Here is a 24,461-nt window from a genome sequence, read left to right as displayed (position 1 = left end):
TAAAGGTAGGATGAAACGGTTTTTTTTTGTTTGAAAGCAGAGGGTCTGTTCTTTCATTTGGTATATTGTATGTTTATTTATTTAAAGAAGAACATTTTCTGGAAGGCATTAAACTTTGGTGAAAATCATGAAAAACGCTGGCGCTGGCTGGCAACTTTTTTTAAAAATGCTGGCGGTGAAAGAGTTAACCTTGCTGTAGCATTAATAGTTAATCTATCCAATAGAAGAAAGGTGCACTGTTTGAGAAGCCCGTCTAAAAAAAATGATGCCATTTAGCGTTGTTTTTCCTTAAATTTTAAATGGCATATCTCCGTTCTTCAGCTTTTAAATGTCTTGACTGAGTTCTCAAAAGTTTATTTTAGTGGTAAAGGGCAATATTAGTAGGTCATAATTGTGGCATTAGCAAACAGATCAAAGGGGAAGAGAAATATGGACAAGCTAAAACTTACTCTTTGCCTCTCCACTTTGGTGTCACAGTGGTCTCAAAAAAATCTTCTGACTACTTACTGGAAACCAAACATGTGGTTCTCCACACAAAGCCAACAAAAATCAACCCTTTTGTTCCACTAGATTTCAAGAGTAAGGTCTTAACTCAATGCTGGAATCTGATACCCTGTCCCTCTGAGAAAAATACTGAGATCTGATAATGTATCAGGCATTCAATAAAAATTAAATAGCTGCAAGAAGAAACATGTCACGAGAAATATGGCATAAAAATCTATGCTAATGAGCCCATCTACTTCTAACACTGTACAAATATTGTACGATCTTTAATAACTTAGCAACATAACAGCTTAGCACACCATCATTCACCAGTGTCTGTTAAAATCTCTTACCACAGGACTTCTGGGTAATGTCCATGAGGGAGGTCCAGGTGTACTTCTCCACCCCCAGTTCATTCTGTGTACATGGCAGAGTTTCCAGTTCATAAGAGCCATGTCGTCGCCAATAGAACATTGTGCCACACAATCCGAACGCAAACGATTATTTTTTAACGCCGCATTTAGATTTAACTTCTTAACATACAGAAGAGCGCAAAATCAAGGATATTTAAAACCAAAGTCAAATTAACGTATAAAACCTTTACTTCTCTTCATGTTTCAAAACTTCGAGTACATTAAAACTCGAGTGAGTTCTGTAGTGGAGAAAGGTTTCCAGAATACTGGTTTCCCAAAAGTTTCCAGACAGAGAGCTTTGGACTTTCTGAGCCAGTATGCGAAGGGGGAAAGGAGGGGGCTTGACCCACACAGCACGACAGACAAGCAATGCATTCATGCACATGTGAAGTGCATGCTGGGATGTGAGGGAGACTTGGACCTGTGACTTTTCAGAATGGCAAGAGATACAAAGCTCCCTTTTCAGATGTCCACCTACTTACATCCCACAAACTGTACATCTTAACGCTACTGTATGATATATAGAGCAATAAAGCAGATGACGATGGTTTGTAGATGATAAAGACACATTCAGTGACAGAGAGTCAAGAGTCAAGAAAAAGATGAAATTCTTATCATTTGTCCACAAAGTGAGAAAGGGTTAAGATAGATTCAAAGAAGAGCTACATGTTCTCACAAGTTGCCTATAGACCCCCACAATTTCTAATTTTGCTTTGACAAATTAGAGAGTAGCATGGGAGAGTCTTAGCTATCGGGATCCAACCTTTTCCAGGCATATGGAAGTGATTTGGACCAGTGTGACGTGCAGGGTTGGTTTTAATGAGCAGCCTTCCAGTGGTGGCAGTCAAGCCAATACGCTGCATTCTCAGACTCTGTCAGCTTAATCTTTTGCTGGGACATGTACAAGCAACAAAGCTCTTTTCATCTCCTTTAACTAGACATTGCAAATTGGTACGGTCAGTTTTATCTATCGTTATTACATTCTGATCAAAATTTATAGTTGAAATATTTTTGTGATGTTTTATTTGTACTGTGTGTTAAAAGATAAAAAAAAATAGGTCAAAACTAAATATCGGGTCACGCGTTCGGCTCTGTATGATCCACTTAATATTGACTAAATAAGGTCATGTCAAAGATAGGGATGCTAAACAATCGCGATTAATCGTTAGCAGAATAAAAGTTTTTGTTTACATCACATATGTGTGTAAACTGTGTATAATAAATATGTATATATATAAATATGAACACATTCATGTATAATTTTAAGAATTTTTTTTATATATATTAAGTATTTATATTTATAGATAATATAAATCATACATAAATATACAAATGTATATACACATGTAAACATTTCTAAAACATATACATGCATGTGTGTACATTTATTTATACAAATTTATTATACACAGTTCACACACATATATGATGTAAACAAAAACTTTTATTCTGCTAACGATTAATCGCGATTAATTGTTTAGCATCCCTAGTCAAAGATTGAAATCATTGTGAATCAATCAAACTTTGATGCTCCTAATCTTATAATTATGCCACATCAGACAGATTTCGGAAAAAACTTTGATAATGTTTCCTGGGATTTGTCCTGGAGTAGTTCATTTTGGTTTGTACACACTGCCAGTGACTTTCTGGCAACTGTGTGTGCGTTACTCACATACATCCCATAAAGATCCTGTTAAGACACGTGATGTGTAATGTAACTGTAATCGTGCATTCGGTAGAATTTTTCTCAAAGTATCTTAAAGGGACATTTCACCCAAAAATTTAAATTCTGTCATCATTTACCCACTCTCATGTTGTTACAAACCTGAAGAAATGTATTTGTTCTGATCAACACTAAGGAAGATATTTTAAGGAATGTCCGTAACCAAACCGATAAGAGGCCCCATTGACTTCCATTGTAGGATAACAGAATACTATCAAAAGCCAATGGGGCCTCTGATCGGTTTGCTATCATCTGCGATTTCTGTATTGATAAACTGATTTTTGTCACAAACGTTGATCTGAGTTTAACGCCCTCTTGTTCAAAAAGCTTAATAATGAAGCTGTTGCGACAATTTGTCACTGTGGCACAGGCTTACGTCATTGTTCCTGCCTTTTGTTCACACAGGGTGCGTTCCAGGAACGTTGCGGCATTGTTACTAGGTCATGTTTGTGTTTAAACAGAAGGCACTCTTTGCAATTTTTATGGCAATTTTCTGGGATCAACAATCCACACTGTAAAAAAGCAGCAAACACCTTAGTTAACTTTAAATTCAAGGACCTTTCAAGTACTTTCCAGGTCCAATACCCTAAAATTCAAGGGACTAAATGTGGGGACACATTTCAAGTGAGAGCAAAATTACATCGTGTTACCTTTTAAGATACATTGTCATTGTTACAGTTTTCTTTCGAGGGAACTCGTGCTGCGTCACTGTGGTGACACTTTGGGGATGCATCCAGGGGTAAGTGCATCTAAATGTGTATATCAAATTCAACCAATGGTGAGGCTTAACGACAAAGACAGGGTGACACAGGAACCAGGAAGTATATTGCTATCTGAAATATTGCCAAAGACGGCGTTAAAGGGACGCAGGAAGTATGGCAAGGGAGACGCAGCGTCTCATTCCCTTCTCAGGGAACAACAGTTACATATGTAACATGAGATGTTTTCATGGGTCAAACAAAACTATGCAAAAAAAAAAAAACATTTTGGCATGAATCAACATTTGCATACAGAAGATATTAGCATTTAAAGCGAACAGTTTCGCACATGTGCTTTAAAAGCCTACATTTTTATGATATTATCCTACACTACACAGGGAATAATATGGATGTTTTCCAAAAAAAAAAAAACTTTCAGGACTTTCAATGACCTGTATCTATGTATGCATGTTTCAAAAACTTGACTTTTTCCCCCCAGATTCACAAACTTTCAAGGATTTCAAGGACCCGTGGGAACCCTATTAAAGAACTGGGCTTTGCAAGTCAATTCAACCTACTATTTTAAGTTTTGACCTGTGATAAGTTGACATAACTTAAAGGGCCCATGTCACAGGACTTTTTTAAGATGTCAAATACATCTTTGGTGTCCCCAGAGCACATGTGTGAAGTTTTAGCTCAAAATACCATATAAATAATTTATTATAGCATGTTAAAATTGCCACTTTGTAGGTGTGTGCAAAAATGTGCCGTTTTGGGTGTGTCCTCTAAAATGCACATGTGCAGATCAAGTGCAAACACTGATCACAATGATGGTGGTTTGTTGAAATTGAAACTCAATTGTTCTGTGAATTATTTTCTCTCTGCACTAAATGGCAGTGCTGTGGTTGGATTAAGGGGTTGGATTATTATAATAAGAGCTCCTTATGACATCATAAGGAGAGCCAAATTTCAATGACCTATTTTTTCATGTGCTTGTAGAGAATGGTTTACCAAAACTAAGTTACTGGGTTGATCTTTTTCAAATTTTCTAGGTTGATAGCATCACTATAGGGACCCAATCATAGCACTTAAACATGGAAAAAGTCAGATTTTCATGTCATGGCCCCTTTAAAAAAAAAATTAAGTTAAACAATTTTTAACTTGTTTTTATAAGTTTATTTCACAAATCCTGCATTTTTACCATACATGTGAAACGGATTTTAGATTATGAAACTTTAGACTTGATCTAAAGACAGGCAGGGTCACATATAATGCAAATATTAAAAAAATAATGAAATACAATTGCATAGTGACAGGGTAATTTGTTAAGTTTTCTTCAGTCTATGCCATATAGCTTTCCAAGAGTGTTGATATTTACAATACCAGCACTGGGAAATTACACTCAAGTTACACTATCCACTTGTCTGCGTATGTGATGTTTGAAACCACAGTATGCAAGCGGTTTTGCAGTTTTGTCTGGATCGCTTCAATCACCAGTGGGCATGGAGCAAGCGGAAAACATGAAATGGGGAACCTGGAGTGGACCTCAAATGAACTAAAAATGGAAGAATAATGGAGATGGAAAACTGCTTTTCATTCGCTGTATTCTGAAGTCTCAGCTTTATTAAATTGGCAAGATGCAAGGCTTGCTTAGATTCTATTTTTGCTTAAAACTATTTTTGTTGAAAGAGAAAATATATAAGAGATTCAGATTTTGTTTAAAACACTAGTTCAATACATTAACTTTATTTACCATGGATACAATATCACACACAATACAAATGCTCAAACATACCAAAATCCAAACGTTGTTTGCAACATTGCATCTGGCAATCGCTGACCATGTTATCTTCAGCTTATGATAAACAGCATGAAAAGCACATGTCACCACCAGCATGTTGGCCACACATGAAAGAACACTGTGGCTTGACAGCAAGTAAAGTCGATTATAAGACCTAAACTAATCCTCTGATCTGCGATTCTTCTGACATTTTGTTTATCGTTGATTAAAACACTAGCATTAGCACAGTCATGCACACAGCGCACAGGCCAGTCTTAAAACCAGTAATGGCCTTTGGGTTGAGACTAGATGGCAAATTAGTCAGGCAAGTGACAGTTCTCAAACAGTCCAGATAGTTCCTTGCACCGGATTCTATTTAAAATCAAGTAAACAGTCTCTGGTACTCTTTATCATAAATTCAAAAGACTTGACTATATTTGACACTGTGGTAAAATACCACTCAATAGCTCCACTGATAAACTATGAGCTCCATAAAAGCCCCATTTTTTAGTCTGGAGTGTGGATTTAATAACCAGCATCCTTGGACCTCACAGACTGGAGTTTTTGGGGCAGTTTTAACTCTTTTAATGTTTAAGTTTTTATGAAACAATGACCTTGTGGTCAATTATTCTGCAAAAAAAGATACTAGTTGCAGATTCTGTGAGTTTCCATGGCAAAAGGTGGTTAGCTGGGCAATCTCGTAGCAAAATAAATCTCAAACAGTGTCAAATCTTATTGCTTCTAGCGTCACATGATAAAAAACATATGTGAGAACTAGTCACAAGGAATAATCGAATTTTACGTGTGTGGCAAAAGCTTTGTTCACTATGTTACTATGAATACATGATGTATGGATTGCTAAATAAGCTAAAAAAAATGCTAAAAACATTGCTATTTTGTGTATTTGGTGTAATAAAATGTGTTTGTATGGTTTATGGTTCAAAAAACACATTTTCCACATACTGTACATTATTATTGCTCCTCTATCGTTGCTCCTACTAATACACACTTACACACCAAAGGAAATATAAAATCGTGAATCGGACAATGGGTGCTCTTTAAAGGAACATTCCACTTTTTTTGAAAATATGCTCATTTTCCTGCTCCCCTAGAATTAAACATTTGACACTTACTGTTTTGTAATGCATTCAGCTGATCTCTGGGTCTGGCGCTAGCACTTTTAGCATAGCTTAGCACAATCCATTGAATCTGATTAGACCATTAGCATTGCACTAAAAAATAACCAAAAACTTTCAATATTTTGCTATTTAAAACTGAACTCTATGTACTAAGACAGACAGAAAATTAAAAGTTGCGATTTTCTAGGCAGATATGGCTAGGGACTATACTCTCAAACTGGCGTAATAATCAAGGACTTTGTTGCTGTAGCATGGCTGCATCAGGCGTATATTACGCAATGCCCGAAAATAGTCCCTTTGTCTACGTTTAATAGCAGGGGACTATTTTCGAGCAGTGCGTAAATGGTCTTAGTACACGTTGTAACCACAGAAGAGTCCAGTTTTAAATAGGAAAAATATCAAAACTCTATTTGGTTATTTTTTTGCGCGATGCTAATGGTTTAATCAGATTCAAAGGATTGTGCTAAGCTATGCTAAAAGTGCTAGCACCAGACCCAGAGATCAGCTGAATGGATTTCAAAACGGTAAGACTCAAATGTTTAACTCTAGGGGAGCTTGAAATTAGCATAAGTGGAATGTCCCTTTAAAGCTCACAAAACACACTGTTTTTGCCAATCTAATGTTAATCTTGGTAACCTATAGAGTAGTATTTCATCCTTCATATGTCCACAGAGTCTTTCGTGTTGTCAGAGTATTAAAAGACAGAACGTCCATTCCAATTTTTGCCGAAAAAAGACGAACACTTGAAGGCGTACGGTGGGCGGAGCTGAAGAGTTACGAGTATGTGCAGCCTTTGGATACTAAACCAACTGCTGTGACATCGATGGAAATCAAACTTCAATAAAAAAATTGTATGGCTTACAGTCAAGATACAGTCTTACACCATACAGAATCGGATACGGAGTCAGTAATTGATCAACAGGAACAACGATTGCAGCAGGACGACTCTATCTGGTAATTAATCCTTATTTGTTTATCCTCTATTTTAATAAAAAAGCCTAAATCGATTTGTTTTTCTGCATTTGCCCGTTTAAAAGGTGTAAATGTCGTAAGTGCAGTACAATGCCAACTGAGGTGGAAAATGTTTGCCGTTGTTCGTGTTGTTTACATTACATGCACATATGCGTCAATTGCAAACAAAACACGTGAGATTTTGATTTACCTACGCCTGTGGTTGCGACTCCCTTGTTTGTAAAGCAATCCTCTCCGAAATGCAGCCAGGGAACAAACATAAACCCATTCGCAATTATGTTGCTGGGTGATTCTCATGAAATCCAGACTTAGAAGGTGTCCGGCATTAGATTTTTTTTTTAAAGCCCTTGAAGACAATTTTTTTTGCACACATAATATTTAGGTCTGAACTTACTATAACCATTATTTTTAGAGGATTTATCAAATATTTTCTATAGAATTATTTACATTATAAATTTTTTAGATTATTATTATCAAAAATGATCATTACCGCAACATGATATTACATTAAATATATGCATTTACAAACTCATGTTTCGGTAATGAGAACTAAAAAGTTGTCTAGGTACTATGACAAACAGAATTTCAACTTTTATCTGTAGAGAAAAAATAAGAACTGCTTACCTGGTAGCCATCTTGAGTGTCACAGTCAATTATGTCCCTTCCAACTATTTTTTTTTTTTTTTTTGAAAATGTTAGTTCCTTGAGGGCTTAAACAATGATTGAAAATCGTTGGGGAGGATGAGAAAATCGGTCTTGGACACATTTATATTCCTTATTATTGTCTCTACATTTACCAATGATCACCAAATACCACATGTTTCTTTACTGTAAATGTTTATAGTATAACATGCACTGAAGCTTTTTATTTTATAGATTTTTTAATTATAAATATTTCAATGTCAAAGAACCCAAATCCAGTCATGGACACATTGCGTTAATGAAAATGTTCCCCTTAAATGTGGAAAAAACAACAAAATTGGTTTGTATGATGTCATTTGAAATCATGTGCAAAATAGTACATGAAGAGATGTTTGTAACTGTATGCTTCTTATTTTGATAGCATTTACTTTTTTAACAAAATGTTTCATGACACCTCATTAGTCTAATTTCGTGAGAATCACCCTGCTGCATCCACTGTTGTCTTAAGACATGGAAAGCAAAATAAGGTAAATTCTTCCCCTTATGGCGCATTCACACGGGGCGTCAGCGTTGACGATTCTCATTCACTTTTAATGGGTGATGTCAAGCGTTGGCGTACTGAATTGTGGATCCGTCGGCGCCGCGTCAGTGCCGTTGCTCGCGGCAGAAGTTGAAAATTTCTCAACTTTTCAAGTGGCAACCCGTGCGTCAGCCAATCATATCGCCTTATGCAAATAACCTAGGCAGAGCCAGTCAATTATGTTAATGGTAGACCGGAGCTTGTGTTGTTGTGGCCACAGTGATTGGCTGTTGGCCACGCTTCAGACAAGCCTTCCGTTAAGCGTTAACGCCTACGCCCCGTGTGAATGTACCGTTACATCCAAAATCAAACTTCTTTTGTCAAACCATCTTGATAAAACAAAGTTGTCGCGTGCTGTGCAGTAATACCGGTGACTTCTACACGACGAAAGCAATGCAAATGCATGTTCTCGCTCTCACTTGACGGGCAGGCATGCTTTTCTGGGGGTAAAGAAGGCCCATTAAAGGAATATGGGGTCAATCAGTCATAACAAATATGTTTATCTGTCATGAGAAAGCTTTCATATTTTGGTGAACTACTTCAGCTGGTCTTCTGACTAGTAATGTTTTGAGTTCTCCACTAAACCTGCTGCATTCTCCCCTGCTGACTTCACTTCAGAGTTTTCAAACTATTACACATCACTGCATCAATACATCAACATACTTTCCAGCCTTTTTTCCAAACTAAATGTAATCTCCGCTTACAGCTGTTGATACAGAGCTGTTGACTGTTGATATCATACAGGGTGAATCACATTTCCTTTCCCTCTTAAAAATAAAGGTGGTTCAAAAGGCCATAGAAGAACTATTTTTGTTTATTCTGTATGGTTCTATAAATAACTTTTAACATCCAAACAACCTTTCTTTTTCCAGGGAGGTTTTTGTCGTGAATAGTGCTATTTATCTTTTAAAAAGGTATGAAAGAAATGGGTCTTTGACTGACTGGCTCTTTGAGGAACCAAAAATGGTTCTTCTATGGCACTGCTTTGAAGAACCTTTATGCACCTTTATTATTAAAAGTGTATGATTGGTAAGCAGAAGTAAAGCACAAAGCTACACCTTAACCTGTAGCAACATAAACACAACTTTTGTTACAATTGCTATCCTAAGCCTAATTAAAGGGATGAGAAAATCCAAGACCAAGTGCCAGGAAATCTGGATTTAAACACCCAAAAAAGGAAACAATCCTGTGACACATAATCCTGACAAATAGTTTCAAGTATCAAACTCTTAAGCCGATCTAAGTGTATACTATTCTGGAGTCAAACAGGCCCACTGAAATGCATCCAAAATTATTACACCTGTGACCCAAAAAAGCACCCCGTACTGTGGGCTAACACTCTTACCTGGTTTTACAGCAGCCCAACCAGCAGAGATGTTTAATGTTTATTATTGGTTTGGTTATGTACATATTAAATCAACTTTTTAAATACAATGCAAGGATTAATACATTTTTTTAAATAGTCACTATGAAACAAATCTGATAATTCATATTGTAAAGGGAATTGCTAGTTAACAAGCTACTTGTTACAGTAACATCAGCTATATAAAGTAATATAAGTTAGGCTATTATATAAAACACAGATAAAGTATTACACAAAGTTGGGAATATTCCTAATATTCCTGGAAGTTTCAGTTAAAGTACTTATTGGTGTTGTTCACAAATAGATAAGTCCACAAAACACAGGTAAAACTCACATTCACTTTGTTTCTTATTTTAACCTTAAAAAACGTGACAAAATTACACTTACCCAGTCGCAAACGGAGACCAAGCCAACTCTTCGGTGGCGATCCGTATCGATGCATTGTGTGTTGTTAACCATATGGCTAAATATCCCGATTCAATTGATTCACGTGTTGTCTCAGTGACGAAGGATCCGAGCATACCGTCCTCTGAATACCAGCAGCAGTACAGCAGACAGAAGCTGACGCGCGCAGCAGCAACTGGCAACGCGCCAACAAACTATTCACATTAAACTAAGTTTGCTTTAACTTACATGTATATTTTATGGACAGTGCACATGAGTGCGGTTCCCTGTACACCACAGCAATCCAGGTGAACGCGTCTCTTTAAAATCTCATATGCTTGAGTGACTAACAATGCGCTTCACCTTGCGTGCGATGCGAAGAAGACACAAAAAGACCTGTTGACTGTGGCGCTGACGCAACTTTTTGTCTTTTTCTGGCCTTGAGGTTTACTGAAACTCATTGGATGAGCATTGCATATCCCGTTTCAAAGTCAATATAGCGTCTTTAAAGCACACACGGCTTTGTAACCATGTGAAAACTCGACACTCATATACCGGCTGGTTATGCTGCTAATGCTAAACGCGCATGCGCCCCTTTAAAACCCCTACCCCCCTCATCTTTACTCCGTTCTTATACAGCAATCTGAATCATTTTTAAAACTAGGTTAAAAGTTACTCTTAGTTCAATAACTAACAAAGGAGAATGACATCAATTCACAGTCCCTCATTTCTCATTTGACAGTCTCTTTGTCAAAGTAATATAATGGTTTAGATACAACTGTTACTCTGATTTTACCACAAATAACTTTTGTGGTTCTTTGTCAGGGGGTATGGTTCCATAAAGAACCTTTAATATACTCAGTCAGTAGTTTTAAAAGTTTCAAAAAAACAAGTAAGAAAGAATTGTGTCTTTGGGAAACCAAATGTTTGCAAAGGAGCCTTATTAGCTTGTTGCTTTAACATGTCCTTTGGATGACCTGTGAGGTGTTTGTGTGTATACAAGCTTGGCTGTAATCGTGATGTTAAAAAATGTCCTTAGAAAGATACTGAAACATGCCAAATGACATTTTCAGGAAAATGGGCTCATAAATCGCCCAAATTATGTATATTTTAAATCTAATAATGTTAATGTTTGTGTGACAGATAGATTTAGGGGATTGAAAATATCATTAGTCTGGTATGAAAACAATGGCTTGATTGTGGGAATTTTAAATTTTCCATTTGCATTTTTAAACATTAAACACAGCCGATCTTGGCTTCCTAGCAAAGGCTCTTTGTCTGGTAAACTTTGAAAACATCAAGATCAGCTGTTAAATGTGTTTTCAATTTTAAAGCCTCTCATCATTGACTGCCAGCCTTCAGAAGTGCTTAGTCTGTACACTGTGATTTTTTTATATAACGTTGGAAGCATACAAGCACAGCCGCTTTTCTCTCCCTCTCCTTCCCAGCCTACCCCCATCTCTTTTCATCTCTTTAAAGTATAAGCAAACCTGCTCATGGCTTGCCAAGCAGGCCATATGTGGAGCATTAACCCTCTGGTGCTCTCTTCTTCTTCTTCTTCACCACCCTCCCCAGCCCCCGCCTCCGCTACAGTAAACACCTTGTGCTAAAACCACAGATTTTCAGGCAGACTGCAACACAAGCAATGATGACTTGCTGTTCTGTGTGGCGTTAATATGTATGAAACATTTATTGCTTCCGTCTGACAGAGATAATCTTATTCAGTGACTTTTGTGCACAGAATAATACCTGTGATGTAGTTATTTCAGACTAATTCGTTCAAGCTATAGACATCACATTAAATCAGGTGTATGGAATGTTGACATGCTGAAGGTGTCTTGGCTTTTGAGTTGCTTTTATTCCTGGCAAATAGATTAGGCAGTCCTAACTAGTCAGATGTGAGTTGTCAGAAATGTTTGAAATGTACAGTACGAAAATTAAAATCCATGCAGGATGATCTACACTTGGGTTGTTATGGATCAGATCCTTGCAGCCTTCACCCTGATGGCTATTATCAGGTGTGACAAATCCTTAATCCATGTCAGGTTGGCAGCAAACATTTATTAACTGCACAAGTCTGTCAAACACTCCGGGGTGCAAATCTCTTTAGTCCTACTCCGATGACCACAGCCTATACCAACCCTTTGATAAAATATGCACACAAACATGTAACAAAACAGGTATACTGTACTTTCATAAATCTCGCTCACAGTAATCCACTCATTTTTTAATAATATCTCTGACTATGCTGACCATATTGGAACAGATCTGTGTTTATTGTGGCTTTTGTGGAGTTCGCATATCTGCCTGTTGAGAAAAAAGGCAAACTGTCTTGAGCGCCTTTAAGCCGATTAACAGCAGATTACTGTAATTAATTAGTTTGCTGATAGAATGGATATATGTAGGCCATTGTATTCAGTTTTATTCAAACTCAACTGTTCAAGGTTAAAGTTAGATGCTTTGCATTTCTGATGTCTGGAGAATACAGTCCAAATTTGCAAGGTAAAGAAAGAAAAACTGTGATCAAATGTTTTTTTATCAGTTCCTTTTCTCCACTCCCTTGTGTTGTTCTTTCTTTCTCTAAGTTTCCTATGCTTTTGTCTAAAGCCAGTTTTTCTCCTTTCCTTTTCCTTCTCTGTCTATCCCTATTATATCAGATGTCAGCATAAGATCGGCTATAGAATTAGGACTGGGCAATATTTAAGATTCACAATATATTCAGAATTAGATAACACAAAGAAACATTGAAATGAAAGTGCAGGGTAACTATTTATTTTAGATGAGTCTCCAAAAGAACAAATTAAATTACATTTTACATGTTCCAGTGTATGCAAATAATTTATTTAGTCATTCATGTATTATTCTTCCTTTGACAGCTGTCTATACACACTTCTACACCACAGTACACACTTACCATATTACTAAATAAAACTCCAAAAAAGATTTTATGTGGATGACAAAAATATTTGTACCTAATAAAAGTTCAAATTTAGGGCTTTAAACAGGATTAACCCTGAAAGTTACGTAATGACAATCTGTGTTCTTTAATTCTCCTGCTGGGTCTTTGCAATGGGTCTTTGGCATTGCCATGTTGGGAAAGGTAAGACTGCCCCACAAACCAATACAATTAGATTTGTTATTAGTATTTCAAAGGTAACACATTATATATATATATATATATATATATATATATATATATATATATATATATATATATATATATATATATATATATATATATATATATATATATATATATATATATATATATATATTACATTATGGATGCTTCCCAATAATTACTAAAAAAATTAAGCGAAAAAAAGTTTCGAAAGATTTTCCTAATTCTAATTTCCTACTTTTCCTAATAAAATCTAGCCTAAAATACCTATACATTTACAAAAGATTTTATTTCAGTGTGCTTGAGTGTATCATTACTCATTATATAGCGTGTGAACTAGTGTAAATGATGTCATTACGAGTTGATGTAACAAAGAGTCTGAACCCTCACTGTAAACCTAAAAGTTAACTCAGCTCAAACCATTTAAGTTTTAAAACACATTTGAGTACTGTGAACTTAAGTCATGTGCAATTATGCACTTATATGTAAGTAGTGTGAACTTAAATATAAGTGAATATTGTAACTGCATATGACTCATTTTGTTTAAGTTCACAGTACTCAAATGTATGTGTTTTAAAACGTAAATGGTTTAATGCAACCGGTTTCCTTAAATGGTTTGAGTTGCGTTAACTTTTAGGTTTTACAGTATACTGAAAAATCCAGCTAAGACCGGCATAAGGTCTCCCAGCTGGTATTGCTGGTGAAGCAAGCTGGTCTAGCTGTGTTTTGGTCACTTTTTAAGCTGGTTTAGATGGACTTTGATTTTTAAGCTGGACTAGATGGAGGAAGACCTACCTGCTTATGCTGTACTATTTCAGTAGGGAAAGAATCTATTCGAAGACTTTTCATGAATAACGTTACGTTTTTCAAATGTGCACACCTTATTGAACTAAATCCAAGATCTAAAGCGCATTGTTTGATTATGAGGTGTAGGCCTGAGATTATAATATCATTGAATATGTTTGCCTTTATATTTGAAGGTGCGTTGACATTAAGAAAATAACTAAACATTTGATCGTAAAACAGATGAAATATCGAAGCCTTATAGGCCAATCTTTTAATGATACACAAGTTCAACATATAAGATTAATAAGATTAAGCATTTTGGGCAAAACACGTTTCAACATTCACAGCATTAGAATATTGAGATGTATTCAGAATATCCTGCAATAATGAAAAATATTTATATGAATTGTTATTATCAATAATATGAAAAAGTGTTTGTTTATACCTTCATGGCTATTTTGTTTTTATTTTATTTATTTATTTATTTGACCTATTTTTAAACTCATGTGTTTACCGCCCCCTTGTGGTAATACACAATAAATACAGAATTTTTTCACATGCAAGATTGTTTCCTATCAAAAGAAAAGTAAGAACTAAAGTCACATGGGGGTTTTGTTTTTTGTGTTTGTTTGTCCTGGTGACTGTAGTAGCTGTTTACACCTGTGAGTGACTGTTTTGTTAGCTATCCCTTTGGGCCAGCGCTGTCAGATTTAATTCCCTCCAGCACAAATACACAGAGTTCAGAAGTGTATACAGCTTAGACCCCGAAGCCGCCGCCAGGCGCCGCCATTTGCGCCGTTTAGAAGTTCAGCCGCCATCAGCCAATAATTTCCTAAGCCAAATTGAGCCGCCAGCTGATAAAGTTTGGCTGAGCCGGCTAGAATTATTTGCAATCAAATAATAATTCTATCAAATAAAGACATACACACACGAAATATATAAACAATACACGAGATCTATTTTCCGATTGGTTTCATAACAGCACAGTCTTGTGCTCGCTCGTTGCTACAATACACACAGGGGTTGCAACCTGTGGAGGTCGCATATGCAGGCTGCATACGTCATCAAGCCTGGTTTATTTAAGTTAACTGAGCATTACATTCGCAAGCCATACGCATATTACAACAATTTACGATTAACTTATAATAATAATAAACTTTATAATTGTTGATATTTTGAAATAAGACAGTGTTGATGACGTAGGCAGCGTAAAATGCGACCTCCGGAGGCTGCAGTCTTCGGATTGGGAAATTAAAATTGCTCGTTTTCCGTACAGAAGAAGCGATGCATTAGTAACGTGCGCGTCACAACAATGCATTTCAAAAATAGACCGTGTTATTTTTAATTTTGACCAATGCGCGCGACCAGCATCCACACAGGAAAAAGCTGCGGTTAAAATAACGTTTGTATGTCTGTTTCAGGGTGCTGCATGCAGCATGTTCATTTTTACTTTAATTTTGTATTGGAACTGCGATTTGGAATCGGTGAAGTCAAATATAGACGCGTTTCTTATAAGAGCCGCTTCTGGGAAGTCCGTGGCTGTATAACATTGACTAAAGTGGTCGCAATCAGGTCCGGTAGCGCCGCACACGCATAATTCTGCGAATGAGAGCACTAAGTAAAAGCAACAGAAAGTTTCTTTCTATCGGTCTCCCATGCTGCTTGAACCCCAGAAGTAAAGAGACTTTTAAAAAGCTTGCCAGTAAAATCCATATCACACCAGCAATGACAAGGTAAGCTAACGTTGCTATGGTTACAGTCCAGATACATAATAGATTGCTAGGCTATTGCTATGCTATCTACAGTTTTATTACAAACGGCAACCAAAACTACAACGTAAAATTAGTGTAGACTTTTAAACATCAATGTTAAAAGTTTTTACCAACCTTTGTATGGGAACCTATATTCATTCATTCATTCAACCCAGTGCATGCCAGGTTTGTGCTGTGGCTCTGAATTTAAAGTGAATTAAAGAATAGAAATGAAAAGAGGTTGCGTGTTTTGCCATGTTATTAGTCTATAGGTAGCATTATAGTGGGCTCTAGCTCTATTGTTTTTGGTTATGTGATTGTGTACCATAATTTACCAGACTTTTACCAGATCTGATCATTTGTCTGTGTTTATAATTCTGACAGTGATTGTTATTGTATTTTGCCATAAGTCTTCACTGTGCCTATTCAAAGCTCGAGGGCAAACACATAACTTCTAGATTTATGCAGCAATAAACTACATTTTAACATTTTATAATGCCTAGTCATACTTCTGTTATTTTGATTAAAGTAACTCAAAAGTAACGTAACTCATTACAGTTCAGAGACAGTAATATTGTAATGTGACTAATTACTTTCAAATTACAGTAATTTGTAATATATAATGTATTACACTTTGTAAGTAATTTTCCCAACACTGTTAATCAGCATAACGTAGACATCTGTAGACATGTGGCAGCTTCAGCCATTTGCAGCTATGAAAACTTTGGCGGCTGCAGCAGCCATTTAGGTTTCGGCTGAGCCGGCTAGCCAGCCAATAACTTCATCAGCCAGCCATTATTCTCAAAACAAATGGCTTCGGGGTCTAATACAGCTCGAAGGTTATCACCAACAGAAAAAGCATAGTGCCTTTGAAGTCAGCCAGGTTTGTTAATGTCTAATTACAGATGTTGGGTATTTACACTGAAAGTTATCCAAAAACTAATTTTACTTGCTGACATTTTGTATAATTTCATGCATAATTTTACGCATGTTTTGCAAAACAGCAGCTCATGAATTAATACGAGTATATTGACATGGTAGCTTAAAATTATGATGCATGGCATAAACAAAGTTACAATGCAAAAGGTGGCATGTCAATTAAACATCTCATTAAATGTCTAATTTCAACAGCACCTGTGGCAGTTACTTAAGCATCTGTTCTTACTTTACATCCACAAGGGCTATAATTTTAATTTGTGTGAATGAATTAACCTGACTTTCTGAACTACAAAGACTCATAGCTGAGTTTGTAGTGCATAATGTTTGCAATGCTAAGAACATGGGTTTAATTTCTAGGTAACTAATAATCTGATAATGCATACCTTGAATACACAATAGGTGGCTTTGAATAAAATGTGCAAAATTCATATATTCAAAATGTTAATGTTATCTGGATTGTTTTAAACATATCAAAGTATCAGTTTTAGCAACAATATCCCATCATTTAATAACTAAAATAAAAACATGTTTTGTGTGAATTGATGCTTAATGGATAACAGATACATATTAAAAACAATGTACATTGTTTAGAAAAGCTGCCGTACTTAAAATAAGTTACAATTTTTTCACAGTTTATCCATATTTTATCATTAATTTCTCAACCTGTAGACTTTTGCAAAATTATTTAAGCTGCTTCTGGGATCTCTGTCTACAAACTCCAATTAACATTTCTAATAACATCTTAACCTGATGGGTAAATTTCCCCACCCTCATTCCCGATCGGGTTCGACTTAGCACATCAGAGATAATGCCTGCGAGCCCACCATGGACACAAATCAATTTCCAATCCTCCCCTGTGTAAAACACTTTATGGATTACCCCACGGGCACAGGTCTTCCTTAGGTTGACCCTCCCTCATTACAAAGCTAACTATTGGATTTTGCCTCATTAAGACAGGGCCACATGCCAGGATGTCCCCACCTGAGGTCAGCAGCTTCTTATCTCTCTTTAGACACAGCAGAATGTGAAGATAACAATGGTGAGATCGTTCACTGTATTTTTTAGCACCCTGCTGTAGCATACAGTATGCTGGAGAAAAGCTAAATGACCCTTTTTAAGTGATCCAGAATCGAGCATTCCACTCACGTCCACACCGGGGTCTCAAAGTGAATAAATGGATGATGGTCTCTAAAGATCTGCAGCCTTCTTAGGTGCCTACAGGAGCTCCATCACTCACAGTTCTCATTTGTGTTCCCCCTCCAGACTGATTGCATTACGGTGGAGCTCTCATCCATTGCAATAAAAAGGAATAACGGATGCTGGATTCCATTGTGCTGGTATTATGACATCTCCATAGGGGATAATGTTTTGGAGCGGTGATTTGTGTGTTTACAGTGCGTTTATTTTAAGGTGTAAATGAACGCAAACACAAAGATAAAAGGAAGGTATATGGTATTGATATGCCTCTTTAACTATGAAATGTGAGTCTCAAATGGCCCTTTTGGAAAGCGAATTAAAATATTAAAATTGGAGGTTGGCATTCATTGATTTAAACCCTTTATGGGAAGTAAACAAGAATAAAAAAATAAACAGAGTTTTAGACGAAACAACAAATTATGCAGAATATTACAAGATAGTTTGTGTCTAAACCATAAGTTGACATTTATTTGTTCATTGAGCTTGTCAGAGCTAGTTGCCTTGCTATTACTGTACATTTGCTCATTTGAACAAAACTTAAAGTTTTCAAGGTCTTTGCATTAACACAAATGATTGCAAACCTTTCAGAGTTTGATACGAGTGATTGACAGACATAAAGTAGTGCGACCTCACCAGGTAATATTAACAAGGAGTGTATGACTGGTGGGCTGGACAGATAACACAGCTGCAAAGTACTCTGTGGATAAAATCTGCTCACCCTATCTTTCAATCTTCCTGTGCTTATATTTTAATGGTATATTATGTTTGTACAGGTCAGGACTTGGCCTGAAAGTTAATGAGACCTTTCTGAATGAGTTGGCTCTCCATCTGCAAACAAGATAAGAGTTGTATATCATTGGTTACACCATCCATCTTGTATAGTCTTCTAGTGCCTGGAGCCTGCGACCATTGATGGCACAGTATGGTGGTGTTTGTTCCTGTCTGCACTGATAAGAAACATAGCAAAGGGTTAACCATGAAAAATTGTTTATGTGAATATACAATTAGGTATTCAGAATCTGAATATTTGAAATATAGGCACAAATCCCAGGGGGGGACCCCGCTGGGGGGACAGCTAGGATAATCTGATATATTTGATATATAAAGATATCTACTTGAAATAATTGTGTAAGTAGTAAAACCATACAAATTCAAATGGGGCAGATAAATTATGTTTTAAGTTTAGAAACAATATGATTCCCGTACCCCTTGCCTTACAGTGGTTTTGTCCACTGCCTGCCTTCTCCCTTTACCTAAGTCAATCATGACATAAAAATGATAATAATCGATGTATTTTAAATGTAAAGACTTAAATTTGATTAATTTTTTTGTGTCCATGGCAAGAAATTCAACTTTTGTTTGTGCCTTGAGTACGAATGTCTTTTTCGTGTCAGTCACACACATTTATATAAATAGTTTTTTGTGTTGGTGGCACAAATTTCTTTTTTGTGTCATTTTATGTATTGTTTTCTCATTGTTTTCCTATTTTCTTACCATTGCCACTTGAGGTTGGGCTTAGAATCACTTTCTGTTACAGTTTTAGACATCCTAACCCAAACCCCAACTCCAGACGAGAATAGTTTTAAAAGCTGAAGAAAAATATGTAGAAACCAATACATAAAAGTACATCCAAACCCCAAATCTAAACCCAACCCCAAGCGACAATGATTTAAAAATAGTGGGAAAAAATGAGAAAACAATACATAAAATGACAAGAAAAAATATTCGTGCCACGGACACGAAAAACTATTTTTATAAATTCATGCTAATGACATGAAATAGACATTAGTGCTCGAGGCATAAAAAAGATTAATTTCGTGCAATGGACACGAATAAATTAATAAAAATTTTCGTGACTATAACATGACTTTCCATGAGATCATGTTGCTTTTTCCATAAGTCTGCTATGATAGAGATTATAACGTTACAGTCATTGCGTTTAAAATTAAGTTTAAATGAAAAAAAGAATATTGGTTTTTGCTCTGTGTACACATACCCTACAAGTACAATTTTGGGTACAATTTTGGTTTTATAATTTGTGTCCCCTTCAAAAATTGCTTTATAGAAATTTTATGTTTTTTGTCCTCCCCTACTGTTAGATGAACACCCATACATGTGATGCCAATGTAAATCCATACATGATTATTTACATAAGGGAATGTAGTTGCTGTGTGTAGTTGGTTGTAAGAACAGTGTGTACAGCAGTGTTCTCCAACATGGTGCCCGCGGGCACCAGGTTGCCCGCACAGAGTCTGTGAGGTGCCCGCCAAGCACATCCTAATAGTCTCAATTGTATTTATTTATTGCATATTTTTATATTAGCTTGGCTTCTTTTATGTATGTTAACATTTTAAACAATGATAAAACAAATCAACAAGTGAAATTAAATAGAATCAACATGCAAAAAAACTTTTTGAGTACATAAATATCAAAAAGTAGCCCTCTTTTTTATCTATTGTGGTAGCCCTAAAAAGCTTGGAGACCCCTGGTGTACAGTATGTGAGTCAAAACTTATTCATATGTTACAAGGTGTCTGTGAAATCCAGGCTAAAGTCTAATAATCTGATATTAGGAGCATCAAAGATTGATTTCAACCTTTGACATGACCTTACCGTCAATATTAAATATATCAAGGTTATATTTTCACAGAATGTTCTTTACATTATGATTTATTGTAGAAAACAGTAAATCACAATAAAATGACATTAGCTGCATGGGTTTTCACAGGCAGGGTCACATATGCCCTAAAGAAAAAATAAATAAATTGGGAAAGCGCGTTATTAAAATAATATTAATGATACATACTAGGTATCTATAAATTGAACCAAATGACCTTTATAAAGTTATACAGAGTAATGCAGAATGGGCCGCTGTTATGTCTGGGGATTCTGGGAAATAATTTAATTTGCAAAATGAATGAGTATGCCATACTTAACTTCAAAAATGCTTGACCAGGATGCAAACTTGCAAATATTTGTACCCTTTTGGCAATTAATTAACTGTAAAATCAAATAATGTATGTCTTGAACACAGTGTAGACATTTAAAAAGTAAGGTATGTCTGGGTTTTCATAGGCAGGATCACTGTATTGTAGAGTACACTGGTTGGTTTCGCAAACCAAAAACAGCATGCTCATCTTTTCAACAAGCACAGGCTGTACTTGTGCTAAAGCTGCAGTATTGATGTCCATCTTTAACACTGGTTTTTATTTGGTATGTTGACTGCATTGAGATGTGTCAGTATAGCATCTTTGAATCTGCTGAAGGTGACACATGCATTGCCCTCCTTCAGAATTGGCACCTTATTAACATCCCAACTGTTCAACCACCCAAACACAAGCAGAGAGAAAGAGAGAGAAAGAGATGCGTTTAGTTTTGGAAGGGATGACAGCACAGTCCAAAAAATACTAAAAGAATGCTCACATGTCAAGAGCACAAGTGGAATTTACAAGCTTTTTCTAAACACCATAACTATTTCTCTCAAGCTATTGAATTAACTACCTTACAAGACTGCAACTATCACTAATAAAACACAGCCATCATACTGGATTCTGACCTAACCTGACACGTTTATGTCATTCCCACAGGTGATTCAACAAATCTGTATACACAGCGTGGGACCACATGGATTACTTCCTGTTGATCCTCCTGCTTGAACAAAAATCCATGCATACTGATAGGCGTGCCCGGTTGGATACTAATCGTGATACCCCAGGTGTACAGTCGGTTGGGAGCAAACAGTAAATCTGAGCCAAGTTTATACTGAGACCTTCAGCACTCTTTAAAGTTACATCCGATCATGCTGAGGAGTCCTGGGATGTGGCATAGTGATTAGGGGAGTGCTGTGCAGATAGTTTGATGTTAGTATGGCATTTATCAGAAATATTAACATTGATTATGTGCAGCCCACAGAAAAAACAAATAATGATATAAGACATAAGAGCATTGTTGTGTGTCCATATAGTAAACTTTTGCTGAAAAGAACATTAGACAAAGTTTAGATTAAAGTAGGCTCAATAATATTTTCCTCATGTAAAGTTGATTGAAGATGATTGGTTCTTTTAACTGGAAGGCGGGACTACTGTCGACCAGAGCAGCCATTTTGAGAGTTGCATTGTCTTCTTTTCATAATAATAACAGTCCTAAATCTTGTTATATATTTTTGATTTAATACAAAGTTGCGTTTTTCCATAACTATATTACGAGGTGGCTAATTTTTTATAAATTCATATGCTGTAGTATGAACTGTTTTCATGCAAATAATGGTAAGAGGAGGTGGGTATTTATTATTATTTATTTATTTATTTTTTGTTTGATTCAAATCACACGAATTCCTATGAATTAGTCAGTTAAAAAACTACAATACATATTTTTTGGGTGGTGCAACATCATCCACACCACTAGACATCACTGTAAGCAAAGACATTTCAAAACGTAATGACAAGCTATTTTACAGTTGCTGCAAAAGGACAAACATGTCGATGTCTGAGACAAAGGTCCTGTCCCAAAGGGGGCACTTCATATGGACTTTCGCATGCGCATGCTTGCTTAGTCTACGAGTCCGTAGTGTGTTCCCTCTGTCATTTTTATGCTCTAAAGTGCTCATCAGCACCCCCTTTGCACCCTTGATGCGGTCTTTAGCGAAACCCGCACTGCTGCAGGCTCCAGACACTTTACCATCCCAGAAGTCCTTGCGAAAGAGAAACCAGACAACAGATGGGAGGAGTTCACATCTCTTCCTATTTCTGGCGTGACGCTTGAGTTTGTCCCAAAATACGACTGCGGTGCGCCCTTGTCGACTCGCGTCAAGGGTCCCTAAGGTCTATACTATATGATGTCATCAAAGTGTAGACTCTGAGGAAGTGTGCCATTTGGGACAGGGCCAAACACGCTCTGTAGAACAGGCCTACTGTAGAAACATGATGGCGACTTCCATGTAAGGGGACCTGCTGTGTATGTAGATAAAAACGGCTCATTCTAAGATAATAAAAACATTACAGCTCATAATGTAAGGTCTTTATACACCACTAATAATATAGTTTGTAAATTACATTGCATTTCTGTTAAGATATCCTTCTAAAAGTTGCACATGATTTGTTCAACACTAAAAAGAGTTCTGTTCAATATATGAACTCTTTATTGTAATATTTGAATTTCTTAGTGGAAGAATCACTGTAAATTTGTTTGCTTTGTTTGTTCGACTGCAAAAAATTCAATAAAAAGCGCTAAGGGATGAGGCTCCAGCTGTTCAATTCAGGGATGATTTTCACCTCTCAAGTAATCATCTGTTTCTGAGCATCTCAGAGAAAGGAATAGCTGAAATGAGTTCTCCAGAGAATGGCTATTTTTCTCCATCTCGGGTCTCTATCACTCCTTGTAGAAGCAGTCACAGGTTGCAGATGAGACCTCACACTGTTTGCATATGAAATATTCATCTGTGTTCCAGGCCTCGGTGGAAGGACGCTAAGCCTATTCCAGGCAGATGCTTCCTATTAACGAATATGATTGGGAATAAGCATTCTGTTTTTTCAAACTCTTTACACTATCTGCGATTGTTTTACTGGGTTATTGCTTGCAGGTAATATTGGTTATTCTGTACATGGTTCTTGATTCAGTTAAAGTCGTGATTTGTAAAGGAATCTAAGGCGAATAAGAAAATAAAGATTATTGTGGTGCCATAAATCACGCTAGATAAAACAAAATCGTTTCATGACAAATTTCCTACTTGCTGTGGGATTTATAATCTGACCAAAAAAGCCAGGTAGCAATTCACTATCCCATCATGTCACCATAAAGATGCCTTGAAGAAAAATATCTAAAACCTTAGCTTGCACAGGAACATTGTGACAGCAAGTCACTTATTATGGAACCACAATACAGTCTTTCCTTTAAATATTTATCCCGGACCCTTAAAGAGTACTTTAAAGGGGACATTTCACAAGCCTTTTTTTAAGATGTAAAATAAATCTTTGGTGTCGCCAAAGTATGTATGTGAAGTTCTAGCTCAAAATCTAGATAATTTATTGTAGAATGTTAAAATTGCCACTTTATACAGTCTTGTTCAAAATAATAGCAGTACAATGTGACTAACCAGAATAATCAAGGTTTTTAGTATATTTTTTATTGCTACGTGGCAAACAAGTTACCAGTAGGTTCAGTAGATTCTCAGAAAACAAACAAGACCCAGCATTCATGATATGCACGCTCTTAAGGCTGTGCAATTGCGCAATTAGTTGAAAGGGGTGTGTTCAAAAAAATAGCAGTGTCTACCTTTGACTGTACAAACTCAAAACTATTTTGTACAAACATTTTTTTTTCTGGGATTTAGCAATCCTGTGAATCACTAAACTAATATTTAGTTGTATGACCACAGTTTTTTAAAACTGCTTGACATCTGTGTGGCATGGAGTCAACCAACTTGTGGCACCTCTCAGCTGTTATTCCACTCCATGATTCTTTAACAACATTCCACAATTCATTCACATTTCTTG

The 24,461-nt window shown here is 36.3% G+C and overlaps 1 protein-coding gene across 2 annotated transcripts in view; it reads right to left on the bottom strand.

Moving 5' to 3' along the window:
- plekhg5a (pleckstrin homology domain containing, family G (with RhoGef domain) member 5a) overlaps positions 1 to 10,579 on the bottom strand; it is a 57,496-nt gene extending 46,917 nt beyond the window's left edge. The window contains exon 1 of one of the 2 annotated variants that reach the window (XM_065241308.2): positions 10,181 to 10,579. In XM_065241308.2, the coding sequence (XP_065097380.1) occupies positions 10,181 to 10,235 (55 nt within the window). In that variant the 5' untranslated portion in view covers positions 10,236 to 10,579. Of the gene's footprint in view, positions 1 to 836; positions 987 to 10,180 lie in introns of those variants that run through there. The other variant, XM_065241307.2, reaches the window with a different exon arrangement.
- Positions 10,580 to 24,461: the final 13,882 nt, after the last annotated feature.

This window comes from Paramisgurnus dabryanus, chromosome 14 (assembly GCF_030506205.2).
Source record: "Paramisgurnus dabryanus chromosome 14, PD_genome_1.1, whole genome shotgun sequence".
Lineage (NCBI taxonomy): Eukaryota > Metazoa > Chordata > Actinopteri > Cypriniformes > Cobitidae > Paramisgurnus > Paramisgurnus dabryanus.
This window is presented reverse-complemented; position numbering and strand designations above follow the sequence as displayed.